We start from the raw sequence: 17,176 nt of genomic DNA, 5'->3' as shown, positions 1-17,176 counted from the left end.
TCATACTGGCTTCATAACAACCCACTCTCCCAGGAACAAAGCCAGTCTCACCAGAACCAGAACTCACTCACTATGATGGCAATAGCACCAAGCCACTTCATGAAGAAGGATCCATTCCTATGAGCACTTCTAAGCCCCAGCCCCAATACTGTTATATTGGATATCAAATGTCAACTTGAGTTTTGTTGGGGACAAACTAATCATATCCAAACCGTAGCAGGTGTATTTATGAAATAAGCACTTATAACACAGAGAGTCATAAATGTGACTACAATCTCATTTGGCTTGCTCATCAAGTCTGAACATGAGGCTTCTCAGGCCTTAGGCCCTAAGTCTCTAGTCAGTTCAGTTCTCTGTACAATATTTCAGTAGATATTTTGAATATTTCTTCCCTTGCCTCCCATCCAGCTGCCATGCCTTTTCAAGCAATAAAGAGCCCTAGGCTCCCTCTTCTCTTTCAAACTGATGCTTCCCCTTCCTACACACTGAGATGATTTGCATATGATTTCTAGGACTTTTTCCAGCTTCAGAGTAACAGTCGTCTCACTTGTGACCCAGGTAGACTTACATGTACTGATGGAGGCAGTAACCTCACACCACCCCTCCCCCATTCTTCCAAAGCATGAACACAAATGGAAATTTCTTAGAAGTCCTACATCCAGCCAAAGGGATTGGCAACAGATATTTTAATTCCTCAGCCTACCAGCGTCTTTGACTACCCCGCTGGACTCAAAACCTGCAAGAGACTATCGACTGGCCTTGGGTGCTGACTACCTCCCAGCCTGCGCCTCACTCCTGACTCCTGCCTCTTCTAGGGAGACGTAGAACCGATCAGGGGCTAGGGTGACATCCAGCTCCCACCGTGAAGCTCAGATTGTCTCTGAGCTGGAAGTAGAGAAGGGACACCAGAGACCTAAGTGGAGGCGCGTTAACACGTGGTGTATGGTTTGGGAAGTGCGGGAAGAATGGCCCACCCAGGAGCTGGGACCAGACGGATGGCAGCGCGGGGGAGCAAAGCCTGCCTCAGATCTTTGACTTCTAACCATTCCGGGCCCCTTCCTGAGCTGATCCCTGACCTCGCTTCCCTGCCTGAGACCTACATTTATCTGATGCTCCCCCAGCCCTATTGCTAAGCTATTTTTCTAAAACTCCCTTCCTCTCATACTCCTGGCAGCGGTGACTGTGCACTAGAAGAACCTTCGCCCAGGGGAAGATCTGATGAAGAACTCTTTGTCCCTCTGCCCCCACCACAACCCTGGATCCCTGGAGCCACCGGGGTTGGGGGAGATTCAGAGAGGCCTTGGCCAGGAGAGGCGAGAGAGGGTTGTGGGTTTGGGAGTGATCGAGGTGGGAAGTGGAGGGAGCACCTTAAATCATGAGTGTTTAATTTGATTCTTCAAAAAAGTTCTGAATCCGGAGACCAAGAAAATAGCCAAGCAGAAACAGCAGAGAAGAATGCAACTAACACATAATCCAGGGCTCGGCGCCGACTGGGATTCGTTGGTAGGTCAGTGATTCTTACTTTGGGTGCGGAAGACCCCGGATATCACCCTCCGAAACTCCTAATTTTCCCGGTACTCTTTTTGAGAAAAACAATACAAGGAAAGTCGTCAGGTGGGTGCTGCAGCAGCGGGCGTGGGCGTCGGGTACCCGAGTGTGTAAAAAGAACCGTGCCACCTTGTGTCTCAAAGATGTGGGAGGAAGCGACCGGGGAGTTTGCTTCGAATGCGGTGGCAGGCTTACCAGATCTGCGGATGCCTCTGACCTGAACTTCAGCCCCAGCGCTGTAAGCGATATTCGAATCCACAGAGCAAACGCCCAGCGTCAGGGTGTTCTTTATTCCTCAATCTCTTCTAATAACTTGCAAGTTGCTGGGAATTATTATTTTTTTTCTGTGTCTTGTCTAGGTTAAAGAAAAGATAAATGTCTTCCAAGCACATTTACGCTAAAAATCGTTGATTACCTTCTAGCCTACTTCTCAGGGCGTGTGGATTCCCCCTCCCCCCCGGATTTGCTAAGTCCCTAGGGAAGAATGGAAATAACCGCAGCGAGTTCTGCTTCGTGCAAAGAAAATTTAGAATTTTGCACTGGTATTCTGCTGTGAAATGCTCAGAAATGAGAGAATTAGTTGTAAATTCTATTGTTATGCGTGGTAGTGTGGCCGAGCGGTCTAAGGCGCTGGATTTAGGCTCCAGTCTCTTTGGAGGCGTGGGTTCGAATCCCATCACTGCCAGTAGTATGTTTTAGTCCAGCCAGGATTACATTCAAATACCTAAAGATCCTGCCTGATTAGAAAGAAATTTGAATCACCTTTCCCCATGATTCTTTCCGATCACCCAGCATCTGAATCCTCTTTCCCTTTGATTCTTTCTGATTACCCAGCAACAAGTATCTGTGTGAACTTTGTAACTCGAATCACCTCAGTTTTAAAATATTCAGGTTCTGCAAGGTAGCCTCATCTCTGAACTGCTACTCAGACTTGCTATTGTGCCTAGCTTTCCTCGTCTGCAAGCTTTTGCACCCCCCATGTGTTACTGCAATGAGGAATACTTTCTATGCTCACATTGAATCATTCTCAGTATCTGGTTTAGGCTCCATCTATCTGTGAGCAAGACCACACGTAGCCCTCCAGATCCCCAAGGGTGGCCCCTCGGTGGAATCCAGACTTCGTAAAACAAATCAATTTGTTCTGTAGAATTCAGATGTGGCCCGGTAGCACCTACCCATCTCCTGTGGCACTGCACCCTCATCAGCCTGCCACCTGCTCTGTTTAGGGGCTGCAGCTGTGTGCTAGCGAAATACTCTGGGAAGAATCTATTTTGGTTCTAATCACATTACTTTTGTTATTGAATATAGCGAACGAATGAATGAATGTAGAAAGCTTGAGCAGGGTTCAAGCTATCTCTCAGACATCAGTACTTCATGGGGAGCCAGAGACGACAAATAAACAGTCATATTGATTTTGACTTTGCGGTGGGTTTGTGATGCCAAAGGACTTTAAAGCTGATTGTTGCTCGACTCTCTACATCTGGCCCTGGAGATGTGCTGTGAACGTTGTGGGCTTAGCCACCTTCCTGCCCCTTCTCAGTGAAATTACTTACCTTGTGGACTTTTCAGGTCTCTGAGCCACCCAACTACAATGGTTGGAAGAACCTAACTCACTGAGGGAGGGGGAGGGAAGAGTACCCTCAGGGCCTGTTTAGTGAGGTCATCTCAGAATGGTCCTACTGCATTTATCCACTATTACGGCCCACTGCCATTCTTATGGATTTGTCTGGGCAGCTTCACTGCAATGTTTGAAAAGAAAAGGGGGAAAGAAAAAAGAAAAGAATAACAAAAATAACAGAGCAGAGAACTAGGACTCTGTGCAAGATTCAAGGTGTTAAATTTTTTCGTGTCACTTTTTGATTCTGCTCTCCTTTTAACATCTTCCCTTCTCTTCATTCAGATTCTTATTCTGTGTCCTCCTATCTCACTTTGGTGACTCCTCTTCAGAACAATTCTCTTCCTTTTCACCCATCTCTCACCAAGAAACATCTTAGGTCCCCAAGGTCTTCACAGAAGGGGCCCTGAGAGACACTTTGCTTCCGGTGCCTAGTGGGGGGGGGGTGGAGAGCCTCTATCTCTGAGGATAAAGTGGACCTTCCTGACATTTATGCGAAATTCCCTGTTTACATAATTTCCATGTCACTATTCTTTCCTTTTTCACAGGGCAATTTTTCTGTCTTCCAGTTGCTTGTTTTTCCTTCTTCCTGAAATTTAATTCTGTGCATTGTACTGAGACTGATTTAATTTTTGTGTTTCTGTTCATCTCCCTCTAATAACTCCCGGAAACCTTATCTCTCTAGTATGATGTTTTTGGCTGCCTAGAGAATGGCTCTTTTCATCATCTCCTTCTCCCTTCTCTCCCTTACTCACCCTTCCCCAATCAGGTTCTTTCCCAGCACTCTCCATACTCAGGAATGACATTAGCATTTCCCAGATTCTCAAGAGTACCAATTTATGTTTTTGTCTGGATTGTCCTTTAGCTCCAGTCAATTCTATCTTGTTAATGGAAGGATGCTTGCTTCTTTCTATATCCACTCACTCTTGCCACTGACCACCCCTGCATTTTCCTTCCCATATCACCTCTGCTACCACCAAAATGATCCTGAGCCCCCATCAATCACGCCTTCTGTCCCCTCTTGTTCCTCTTGACATCTCTTGACACTCCCCTAGCTCTGCTTTGCCACCTCTGCCTAGCCCTCTACCCCCATTCCTCCCTAGCACTCTTTTCTGCCGCCTCTCCCACAGTATATACATGCCCCAAATCTCCCTCACTCAAGAAAGCATTCATCAATATTTCTCTCAAAGTCTAGCTCAAAATTCAACTTCAGGAAGCTGTCTTCAGCTTAGTCCCTTGTTGCCATTAGGGTCTTACGGAAAAGTGATGTCGTGAAGAATTAGCATGCTTATTAAAATTGTGTTTTAAATAAAGGTGACCATCTGCTTGCTCAGGCAAAACGCAAGCTTTTATTTACTGTTGGTTTATATAATCAATCTTGTACATGCACACTATACAGCAATGACCTCATTAACATTCATTACAATCCCTCTGCACATGTGCTTTGGACATCAATGACTTCTCTCCTCACATGCGCATTGGACATCAATGACTTAATCCATTTAAACATTTTGTGACCACTCACCCTGTAAGTAGCTCTTTCCTAGTATCATGATAATCCACCCAACATACACCTTTAAGCATAACCCTTTCAACATAACCTGGTTTAGTCAGTCATTACTTTCTTTGTTCTTATCTGATGAAGCCTGAGACTATGGAGGAATAAGGTAGATTGAATGTCTGCCCTTGCCGGCTTTGCTATTTGGAGGCTGTTACTTCGAATCTTTAATTAAGCAAGGCATAAAGAAACTTCTTGGGCATACAGGAATTTGTGTGCAAACCTCTGCTCCCATGTAGGTCTTAAGTCAGGGGGCTTTTGCTGGAATCTTTTATAAGGAATTTTCTGGCTGGACTTCTCAAAAGCCTTTCACGAGCCCAGGTTTCATCTGTGCCATTAGATACCTGCATGCATTGGGTAAATTCCTCTTTTCTTGAGGTCCCTGAACACATTTCCATTCCCAGACCTGTCAGCAAGTGACCTTCGTCACTTACCACAGATCAGGAAAGGTTACTGATGGGTATCTGGCCCGTTTTCCAAAGGGCTTTTTATTGGCCTTATAAAGTCAACCTTAATTCCTTAATGCAGTCTGGACATCTCTGGAAATGCCATTCCAGCCAGAGCCTTGATCAAGTTAGGCCTGCAACCAACCCGGTCATATGGGATTCTGCCTCAGTTTCTCACAAGTATGCCTGCTCAAAGTCTTTTCACTGCTCTCTTTCAAATGGCTTTTTGGCCAAAAGCATCTAGGCATTTCGCCTATAGTCCCTCCTCACCATTCTGATCACTTGGCTGTCCTGAATGTGCTCCTGTATCATGTAGTTTTGTAAATGTTTATGAGTAGTATCAACGTACCAACATGGGCGTTATCTATTTTGTTCTTTCAGCTAAACTGTGAATTACTTAAGTCATCAGGTTTTTTTTAAATACACTTTATGTTTAAGAGTTTTATGTTTACAGTAAAATTGTGTGGAAATTACAGAGTTCATACATTCCCCCCTACACACACACAGCTGCCCTCACCATGACATCCTGCATCAGTGTGTTCAATTTGTTACAAACAACATTGATACATCATTATTAACCAAAGTCTGTAGATTACTAGAGGATTCTACCTTCATATTGTGTATTCCACTGGTTTGGAAAACTATACCATAACATGGATACACCATTATGGCACCATACAGAATAATTTCACTGCCCTAAATTTTTTTCGTGGTTTACATGTTCCTCCCTCCCTTACCTCCACGAAAATTGAGGTTCGTGGCCAGCAAAATGTAGTTCTTTTGTTGCTTGAGAATAGAAGGAAAGTAAGAGCTTCTCTGCTTGAGAATAGAAAGTAAATTTTGGGTACTGAGCATAGGCCTGAAGAAAAGAACACCAGGCACTCCCTTCAACCGGAAATCAAACCAGGGACATAAGAATACCGGCCGCTAAGACCTCTGCAGTCTCGCATTTTACTAGCTGAGCTGTCGACAGAAGCGCTGTGTGGCTATCAGTGTAGGATTTTGTGCATTCAGTAGAAGCTGGTGAGAGTCCTGACTTCTTTTGTATTCGAGCCTTGGTCTCCAGAAGGCCGAGTCTGGAGCGAATCCCAGGAGCAGACAAAACAGCTGGGACAAGATCTGAGTCCGAGGACGTGAGGCTAGTAGGGGAGCACAAGCCACCTGGATTGAGGTGAATCTGCGTAGCTTCAGAAAAGAAACTGTAAAACCAGGCTGTCCCAGAGTGATCTGAGAACCAGCTCTCACTCCGGGAGGGCAGGGGCAGGACGCCCGCACAAGCTGCAAGCCGGGAGCGCGCAGGACTCCAGGCGCAAAGGTTGTCAACCGCCCCAGGCTAATCTCTCCCACAAACACAGAGGTATGGACCAACTCCGGAACTTTTATCCCAGAAATGCGACCAGTCTAGCTTCTTCCCCCAGTTACTAAAGGGTACAAACACCTATTTTTTTCGGGATCGATCCCAAGAGCTCTGAGGCTGTGTTATTTCTTCCTAAATTTCCAGGATGACTTCTCGGAAAAGATCATGAAGTGCTTCCTTTCTTCTAAATAAGTGTGTTTCAATCAACTAAAATTAATAGTGTATTCTCTTTGAAACCTGGAAAGAAACTTGCTATGAGGCCCCAGCGAGATTTGAACTCACGACCCCTGGTTTACAAGACCAGTGCTCTAACCCCTGAGCTATGGAGCCACCACACTACCCAGTTTTTAACACTGAATGTGTTAAATTCATAAAATCCCAGGTAAGTTACATTTATATCTACATAAAGCTTACATATACTTAAAAGAAATTTGGAAGTACATCTTTGTACATAAAAAAAGATGCATTTTCTTGACTAAGTCCAAACTGAAGCGCGAATCACTGGAAGAGTAGTGTCCACAGTACACGATCCTCAGCCTCAGACCTGACAAGTCAGGGAGCGCAGTAACACCAGGGCCCCCTTGTGTTCCTTAGGTTAGAGAAGCACGCAAGACATGGCATCAGTGCTTCTCCCCAACCTCTTTGGACACATTTAAAAGTAACTGCTCTGGCTTAGACTAAGATCAGGGTTGTTTATGAAATGGAAGAGGCTTTCTCTAAACATAGGTTGTACCACCCAGATCTTCGGAGTCTGGGGCCCAGACCATGGGGGCATTCCAGCATCCAGTTCTTACCCTCTCCACCTTTCAGTGGAGTGGGGCTGTCACAGATTCCTTCAGGTTACCTGAAGCAGAAGCTGCTACAAGGGACCAGACCTTTCCTTGGTCCTTTAACAGTCCTCTTCCTAACAACTCTGAGTCAGGGCGACAGCTACTTCTTTCTTGGCCTCCAGCCTTCTCCAGCTGCCAACCCAAAGCCCAGAACAAATAGAAAATGGCATCAGGTAGGAAGGGTGAAGAGGGAGAGGTCCTTTTCTCCCTTTCCCCCCTTTGGTCTCAGCCTGCCCGGGAGTATGACACCTAGTCCAGGAAGTTCACTTATTGGGCTTCACAGGCATTGGGCTCCTCCATGGGCCAGGAACATGGTAGCTGCCGGGTAAGCTGGATGACTGCTCTGACTTAGGGAAGTTAGAGCTAGAGCCCAAGAACTTTGTTCCCTAAGCAGAAGAGACTGTAGTACAGACTGTGTAGAGTAAGGACACCCCTCTCCCTTTCCAGCCCACCTACCACTTTTTGAGTGACAAGAGAATTCTACAGAAGGCAGTACTGGAAGCCAGCAACTTCTCCCCCTGCACCTCCTGCACTCTTGAAAGGTGCCTTAAATCTATACTTGTAATATGTAATTAAGCAAATTAAACTGAAAGGAAACGGCAAAAGCACCCATGTGAAGTGTGAGGCGCTGTAGCCAAGGGATTTAAAGTAGTGACTGTTAAGAATTTAGCTTATTTGGCAACATTGGTTGGAGTTCTCTCTGCCTACCTGTCATCCTTGTTTTTCTTGGGTCCTTTAACCCCAGGCCATCTGCAATTTCTGGTTCTAACCCTGTAAATATTTAAGCCCTCTTAGTCCACAAAGCGACTTACAGCTTAGTCTGAATCCTGAAATGAACATTTCCACCCTAAGAATGGTGCAGCTCAGGTCCTTTTGAACCTGCATCTTGACTGTCTTGGGAGTCCAGAGAAAATCGCTGGGAAAAAGAATCAGAAATGAATACCTGTGCTACAACTAAAAGAATAAATGAATATTCTTAGAGGAAAAATGCTACCCAATTCAGGCTCGTTGGTCTAGTGGTATGATTCTCGCTTTGGGTGCGAGAGGTCCCGGGTTCAAATCCCGGACGAGCCCTAGCTTGTAATCTTTTTCGTCCCCCCTACAGCCAATAGTCGCCGCATAACGCAATCGCCGCCAGGACTGTCCTCGCCCTGTTTCGGAATAAGATTGTTGAACAAACTTGCCACTTCGGGATGAGATTGCTAAGCAAATTTATCCCTTTTGCCTAAAGATTCAAAAGCAACATGGATGCTACCAGGGGCCAAGGGCTTTGCCGCACATCGGAGCTCGCGGTGTCGCTCCAGCAGGCAGTTTTGTTGGGAATGGCACGCTCGCACACTTCCCAGTACGGCATCTCAACTCACAAGGAACAGAGTGGTACTGGAGGTATATTGGGGCCAGAGTACCAAGACAGAGCCCGCTTCCTGAGGCCCTGGTCTCCTTGGTGACCCAGCTTCGGGATGAGGAGGCTAGCTAGCCCTGGCGCCTGTCCACAGCGGGAGGTTACGCTTTTGGTTCTGAGACTGCCCACCCGACAATTGCAAGCGCCGTTGCAATCGTTCGAATGCCAGGTCGCTGCCCTGGGGAACCTAGGGCTTAAGAGCACGGTCCATCCCGTTCAACGGGAGAGCAATTTAACTAGGCATTATTTTCCAAAGCACAATATAACATGGTGATAGTCGTTTTTTGCCATTTCTGGCAAGAATCCACCCAGACCCTTTAGTATTCTTTGATTGCTCATCCAAGAAACCAACAGGGTGTGCTGTTTGGCCTCTACCTATAATCCTTGAGCATAGTTCGGTTCTGGCAACACATAATCCTTGGCCATTTTGTATAATTTCTTAAGATCTATTTACATTTACTAAATATTTCTCTGCTTCTCTAATTTTCTGTGTCAGGTATTCAGAATCTTTAATTTCAACGATATTTTTCATTCTAGACTTCCCATTGTTTTTGTTTTTGTTTTTTTTTTTTTTTGGAAACTGCCACCTAATTTTTATTTATTCATTTATTTATTATTATTATTATTTTTGAGACAGAGTCTCACTATGGCTCCCTTGATAAAGTGCTGTGGCATCACAGCTCACAGCAACCTCAGATTCTTGGGCTTAAGTGATTTCTTTTGCTTCAGCATCCAAAGTAGCTGGGACTATAGGCGCCACCACAATGCCTGGCTGTTTCCTTGCTGCAGTTGTCGTTTGGCCGGCCCTGGGGGCTGGAACTCGCCAGACTCAGTGCATGTGGCTGGTGCTGGAACCACTGTGCTACAGGCTCTGAGCCTGCTGCCTACTTATTTTTTTATTGTTTTCATTTACTATGCTATTGATTTTTCTTTTATTTCTTTAATAATTCTTAATTTATATTCTGCAAATCTAATGATTATATTATTTGAAGTTCTCGAAGGTTTAAGTTGATTTTATTGTTTATCTGCTGACTCTTGTTCTGAAAGTCCTGATTCCTTATTTTGTGTGTTTTTTGAGAAATAACAACCTTATTGATATAACTTTCTAAAAAATACACATTTACATCATATTTAGTAGGTTTGTAGAGTTGTACAACCATCACCACATCAACTGTGGAATATTTTATTTTCCTTTTTTTTATTTTATTAAATCATAGCTGTGTACATTAAAGCAATCATGGGGTACAATGTGCTGGTTTTATGTACAATTTGAAATATTTTCATCAAACTGGTTAACATGGCTTTCACAGCATTTTCTTAGTTATTGTGTTAAGACATTTATATTCTACATTTAGTAAATTTCACATGTACTCTTGTAAGATGCACCCTAGGTGTGGTCTCACCAATTACCCTCCCTCCACCCAGCATCCCCCCTCCCCTCTCCTTCCTCTCCCCTTTCCCCATGTTCTTGGGCTATAATTGGGTCATAGCTTTCATATGAAAGCTATAAATTGGTTTCATAGTAGGCTGAGTACATTGGATACTTTTTCTTCCATTCTTGAGATACTTTGCTAAGAAGAATATGTTCCAGCTCCATCCATATAAACACCAAAGAGATAAAGTCTCCATCTTTCTTTAAGGCTGCCTAATATTCCATGGTGTACATATACCACAATTTATTGATCCATTCATGGGTTGATGGGCACTTGGGCTTCTTCCATAACTTAGCAATTATGAATTGGGCTGCAATAAACATTCTGGTACAAATATCTTTGTTATAATGTGATTTTTGGTCTTCTGGATATATACCTAGTAGAGGCATTGTAGGATCGAATGGCAGGTCTATTTTTAGATTCCTAAGTGTTCTCCAAACATCTTTCCAAAGGGAATGTATTAGTTTGCATTCCCACCAGCAGTGTAGAAGTGTTCCCTTTTCTCCACATCCACGCCAGCATCTCTGGTTTGGGGATTTTGTGATGTGAGTTAATCTTACAGGAGTTAGATGGTATCTTAAAGTACTTTTGATTTGCATTTCTCTGATGATTAAGGATGGAGAGCATTTTTTCATATATCTGTAGGTCATGTGCCTATCTTCTTTAGAGAAATTTCTATTCAAATCCCTCCCACCCTGAAATGGGATTGCTTGTTTTTTTCTTGCTAATATGTTTGAGTTCTCTGTGGATTCTGGTTATTAAACCTTTGTCAGAGACATAACCAGCAAATATCTTCTCCCATTCTGAGGGCTGTCTACCCACTTTATTTACTGTGTTTTTGGCTGTGCAGAAACTTTTTAGTTTGACCAGGTCCCAAAAGTGTATTTTTGACATTGCTTCAATTGCCCGAGGGGTCCTCCTCATAAAATTTTCGCCCAAGCCGATTTCTTCAAGTGTTTTCCCTACACTTTCTTCTAGTAGTATCATAGTTTCATGTCTTAAGTTTAAATCTTTAATCCAGTGAGTCTATCTTAGTTAATGGTGAAAGGTGTGGGTCTAGTTTCCGTCTTCTACAGGATGCCATCCATTTGGCCCAGCACCATTTGTTAAATAGGGAATCTTTTCCCCACTCAATATTTTTAATTGGCTTGTCAAGGATCAGATAACGGTAGGTAGCTAGATACATCTCTTGGCGCTCTATTCTGTTCCATGCATCTACTTCTCTGTTTTTGTGCCAGTACCATGCTGTTTTGATCTCTATCGATTTATAGTATAGTCTGAGGTCTGGTCTTTGTTTTTTAATTTATTTATGTGATGAATTATATTTATAGATTTATGCATATTGAACCAGCCTTGAGACCCTGGGATAAAACCTACTTGGTCATGGTGTATAATTTGTTTGATGTGTTGCTGGATTCTATTTGCTAGGATATTGTTGATTATTTTTGCATCAGTATTCATTATTGATATTGGTCTATAATTTTCTTTTCTTGTTGGGTCTTTTCCTGGTTTGGGGATCAAGGTGATGTTTGCTTCACGGAATGTGTTGGGTAGTATTCCTTCTTTTTCTATATTTTGAAAAAGGTTGAGTAATAGAGATACTAGTTCCTCTGTAAAGGTTTGGTAGAATTCTGATGGTCCTGGGCTTTTCTTTTTGGGGAGATTTTGTATAGTTGATGCTATTTCAGAACTTGATATAGGCCTGTTCAACATTTCCACTTCATTCTGGCTAAGTCTAGGAAGGTGGCGTGCTTCCAAGTATTGGTCTATTTCCTTCATATTTTCATTTTCTGAACTGTGGAACATTTTAATCACCCTAAAAAGAATCTTTATACCCATTAAAAGTCACTCTCTATTTTCTCCCAACCCTACCCCATGAATTATTTTTTTGTGTGTATAGATTTGCCTGTTTTGGATATTTTAGATAAATGGAATCATACAATATATTACCTTTTGTGACTGACTTCTTTCATTTAGTGTATTTTTAAGGCTCTTCCACGTAATGTGTAATATATCACATTTTCTTTGTTCATTCATCAATTGATGGATATTTGGGTTATTTTCCCTTTTGGCTTTATAAATAGTGCTGCTGTGAACACCATATACAAGCTTTTGTGTGGATACAAAAGTTTTAATTTCTCACAGGTATATACCGAGAAACAAAATTGATGGGTCACATGGTGACTCTATGTTTAAACTTTTGAAGAACTGAGAGACCATTTTGTAACCACTTTACATTCTCACCAGCAATGTATGAGAGTTCTGATTTCTACACTCCTTCATCAGCACTTGTTTGTCTTTTTGATGATAGTCATTCTAGTGGGTGTGAGGTGGTATCTCATCATGTTTTGATTCACATTGATGACTAATGATGGCAAGCATCGCATCTTTTCATGAGCTTTTTGCCTACTTCTAAATCTTCTTTGGAGAAATGTCTATTCAGATCCTGTGTACACTTTTAAATTAGGTTATTTTCTTTATGTTATTGGATAGAATATATTCTAGATATAGGTCTCTTATCAGATATGATTTACAAATATTCCTCTCCATTCTGTGAGATTTTTTTTTTTTTTTTACCTTCTTGGGCTTACCCTTAAAAGCACAAAAGTTTTGAATTTTGGTAAAGTTCCTTGTGTGTGTTTTCATTTTGGATTGTGAGCATGTATTCACGAAGGTTTTATCTAAGAGAGTCTTTTGCTATCTGGCTATGAGGTAAGACCCTCCTGAGAAGTATTGTACATATTCTGCTATGGGTCTTATTAGCTGAGAACAATGCTTATATGAAGGTAAGAGTTTGAATAAAGGCATTTACCACATACCTTTATAAAAATTTAAGAAAGTACATGTGGCTTTCTTGTTGACTCTATGTTTACTAACTTGATTAGTTAACATACTATTAAACCTATATTTTATATATATGTAGGTATATATTAGAGGAATGGCTAATTTCACATCAAATAATTAACAGATTCATCTTAATCTTGGCAAAGTGGAACATTTATTTTTTTATTAATCTTTTCACTCTGGGCGGTGCCTGTGGCTCAGTGAGTAGAGTGCTGGCCCCATATACTGAGGGTGGCGGGTTCAAACCTGGCCCCGGCCGAACTGCAACCAAAAAATTGCCGGGCGTTGTGGTGGATGCCTGTAGTCTCAGCTACGCAGGAGGCTGAGGCAGGAGAATCGCTTAGGCCCAGGAGTTGGAGGTTGCTGTGAGCTATGTGATGCCATAGCACTCCACGAAGGGGAACAAAGTGAGACTCTGTCTCTACAAAAAAAAAAAAAGAATCGTTTGACTCATGTCCAGAGTATGTTTATTACTCCATTAAATAAATTTATAGTCACATGTATCTTCTTGAAAATGAATAGAAATTTATTCTCTTAAATACACTATAAAATATTTACATATTTTTAAATTTTGCTCCCTGGTACAGTTTTTATTTTGATATTTCTACTCTTAATCAGGTTCATTTACCCAGTATTTTCTCTTTTGCTTTGTTTATTTTATTTTATTTTAATTAATTAATTAATTAATTAATTTTTAGAGACAGAGTCTACTTGATCACCCTCAGTAGAGAGCTGTGGCATCACAGCTCACAGCAACCTCCAACTCCTGGGCTTAGGCGATTCTCCTACCTCAGCCTTCCAAATAAGTGGGACTACAGGCCCCTGCCACAATGCCCCACTATTTTTTTTTGTTGCAGTTTGACCTGGGAGGGTTTGAACCCACCACCCTTGGTATATGGGGCTGGAGACTTACCCACTGAGCCACAGGCAGCACCTCATTTCTCTTGTGCTTTATTAGGAAAATGTCATCTTTTTAGAATCACTTTAAAATTTTACAATAGTGTAATTACATTTTGATCCACAGTTTCTGTCTCTCTCATACACACACACACACACACACACCACACAAAATTCTGTCAGTTTCTTTATAGCAGGGATCGTATATTCATGCCTCTATATATGCCAAGAACAAGATATTCAATAAATTTTAATTGAATTAAATTGAATCCAAAGTAATTTTCCACAATACAACTTTTTTCTTTCTTTTTAAACTGATGCCACAGCACAATAAAACAAATTTTTTTTGTACATTGTCCCTATCTACATAAACACACTTCAACATAGCATTAATTTATGTTTAATGTGTGATGTCCTCTGTGAAAAGTTCCCTAAGAGAATAAACCAGAAAGGGTAAATCAGTTTTCAAGTGATCTCCAATATTAGTTCGTAAACGCTCTTATAATCCAATGACAAAACAAGTGATGTCTTTAATTCCTCTCTGTATAATAAATAAACTACAAATTAGAAAAATACATTAAATGCTGTTATTCATGAAATCCCTCATTAATTTGCTTTTCCAAAAGCAAGATTGCCATAGAGAAGTGATTAAGTCTCTTTATTAAATTTGTTTTACCTTTTATCCATCTAGTAATAAATATATTTTTTTCTAGAAAGCATATACAAAAATATCCAGGTAATCTATTTATTTTTATTTCTTTTTATGGCTATTGGGATTTTTTTTTAATTCATGATTTGCATAAACAATTGGAAGGTTCTACTGAGATGCTTAATCAGTTTTAACTTTTGAAGAGAGGGCACACACAGATCTAAAAATTGGATCAGTTGGCAGGGCTCTCACCACATACATCTAGGGTGGCAGGTTTGAACCCAGCCTGGGCCTGCTAAGCAACAATGACAACTGCAACCAAAAAATATCTGGGTGTTGTGATGGGTCCCTATAGTCCCAGCTACTTGGGAGGCTGAGGCAAGAGAATCACTTAAGCCCAAGAGTTGGAGGTTGCTGTGAGCTGTGATGCCATGGCACTCTACCAAGGGTGACAGCTTGAGACTCTGTCTTAAAATAAATAAATAAATAATAAAAATTGGATTAAAACTGTGGATTTATGCATATATGTTCCAAACTCATAAAGTTTAGATACCTATGGGATGTAGAAGTTTTCTGAAACCTATCCTAAGATTTCCCAGGTGACCATAGCCCCAACAATTAAGATCTCACAGATTCGAAGGTCTTATGAAGTGATGATGATGTTGATCATGATGTATCCATAACCATGTGGATTATTATTAGAATCAAGGATTTTTCTTGAAAGAGAAGGGTACACTTGATGACCTGGGAGTTCATTAATGGTTCCCAAATTCAGTTCTTTGGTAATGTCCATGATGACAATGGGAAGGAGAGAAACAATGGAGAAAGTGTGGCTGTAAGACGAGCTACTGAGTCTCTTTGCTTTCACCTTACTGTTTTCTTATTGAGACTCTTATCAAGGAAAAAATGCCCTAAAAAGTCTCCTACCACTTTCCTAAACATGTCCTTCAAAGCTTCCTTGACCTGCTTATTGCGCAAGGCATAGATGAATGGATTCAGCAGTGGTGTCACGAACGTGGTTATCACTGTCACTGCCCAGTTAGTATCCACTGAGCCACTCTGTGATGGTCGCACATAGAGAAAAATGGCACTTCCATAGAAGAGGGTCACCACCATCAAGTGAGAAGTACAGGTAGAGAAGGCCTTCTGACGGCCTGCAGCAGAGGGGATGCGCAGGACAGCCAGGACTATCTGGCCGTAGGATACCGCTGTGATTATCAGTGAGGATACAATAACAAGAGAGGCCAGGACAAAGTCAGTCTCCTCCAGCTTCTTAGTGTTAGTGCATGCCAGGCGGAGCAGTGGGCCACTGTCACAGAAGAAGTGCTGCACCACAGCTCCCTGCTTACAGAAAGGAAGCAAGGCCACAGCCACTGTGGGACCAAGCACAGGGAGGAGTCCCCCCACCCAGCAGGCCAAGGCGACACGAAAGCACACAGGCCCACTCATGAGCAACGGGTAGCGCAGAGGCTGACAGATGGCCAGGTAGCGATCCATGGACATGACAGCCAGCAGCAGGAACTCAGAAGCCCCAAGAAAGAAGTAGAAATAGAACTGGGTAATACATGCGGCAAAGGAAATAGTGTGTTGCCTTGAGAGAAAATTGCTTAGCATCTTAGGGATGATGACAGAAGTGAGCAGAATCTCTAGGCAGGACAGGTTACCCAGAAAGAAGTACATGGGGATCTGCAGACGAGTATCAGCTCTTACCACCCCCACGATCAACACGTTGCCCGTCAGAGTCAGCAGATAGATAAGGAGGAACACAGAAAACAGTTCCTTTGTTGTGCTGTTGAGATTTGGGAACCCTGCCAGGATGAACTCTGTTGCACCAATACTCTGGTTCCCATCAGAAGCCATTATCTTTCCCACCTGTGCAGTAATAGGAACATGGTCCTGGTGAGAGCAGGTCCTCTTCTTAACCGTTCTGACACTTGCTTTATCATGGTATGGTACATGTCTCCTCACTTTCTCCAATCACAGATTGGAACACCTGAGATTATCATTGAATGGTTTTTAGAGCTTGAGAAGATTTTCAATAAAGGGCAAACTTAGGTATGAAAACACCAGGAGCCTCCATCTTCACTTCTTTTGTTCTCAGATCTTAAAATTATGACAACTCATTATTGGAATAACAACATCACTCAGATGAGTTGGGCAAAAATACCAGAAAAATGATTTGGGGAGGAATATGATTACCGTTCAACCAAGATCAAAACTTGAACCAAACTGCCTAGCTTTAAGTTCCTGCATCACCACTTACTGGCTGAATGGCCTTGGCAAGGTTACTTAGCCCCTCTGTGTTCCTTAATTGTAAATGCTGTAAGGAGCTAATGAATAATGAACTCTTAAAAGAGTTCCTAGCACTTAACTAACAAATGATATGGCAGTGAAGAAAGCCCTTAGCTCTAAGTTGGGACACCAGAGTCTAGTCTTAGCTTGCCCTTGGCAGACTATCCAATCTAGTCCTTATTTGTACTTTCACAGCCCAGCTGTACAATGTGTCATAAGAATCTAGAACATGAATATGCCTAATATATGAAATTTCTCTTTTTTATTTCTTACAGCATAACTGTGTACATTAATGCAATCATGGG

General features: G+C 42.2%; 1 protein-coding gene and 3 non-coding genes across 4 annotated transcripts; 2 read left to right on the top strand and 2 right to left on the bottom strand.

Moving 5' to 3' along the window:
- The first annotated feature begins 2,151 nt into the window (after positions 1–2,151).
- Positions 2,152–2,233, top strand: TRNAL-UAG. The gene has a single exon. It is a non-coding gene; the product is annotated as a tRNA-Leu (tRNA).
- Positions 2,234–6,781: 4,548 nt separating this feature from the next.
- Positions 6,782–6,854, bottom strand: TRNAT-UGU. Its single transcript has one exon. It is a non-coding gene; the product is annotated as a tRNA-Thr (tRNA).
- A 1,502-nt stretch (positions 6,855–8,356) lies between these two features.
- Positions 8,357–8,428, top strand: TRNAP-UGG. The gene has a single exon. It is a non-coding gene; the product is annotated as a tRNA-Pro (tRNA).
- Positions 8,429–15,443: 7,015 nt separating this feature from the next.
- LOC100952271 (olfactory receptor 6S1) lies at positions 15,444–16,439 on the bottom strand. The gene has a single exon (XM_012813541.1). The coding sequence runs from the start codon at positions 16,437–16,439 to the stop codon at positions 15,444–15,446; it is 996 nt and encodes a 331-aa protein (XP_012668995.1).
- Positions 16,440–17,176: the final 737 nt, after the last annotated feature.

The sequence above is a fragment of the Otolemur garnettii genome, unplaced genomic scaffold (assembly GCF_000181295.1).
Source record: "Otolemur garnettii isolate 467f Iridium unplaced genomic scaffold, OtoGar3 scaffold00276, whole genome shotgun sequence".
NCBI classification, from domain to species: Eukaryota; Metazoa; Chordata; class Mammalia; order Primates; family Galagidae; genus Otolemur; species Otolemur garnettii.
The sequence above is the reverse complement of the archived record's forward strand: the minus strand, read 5'-3'. Positions and strand labels throughout refer to the sequence as shown.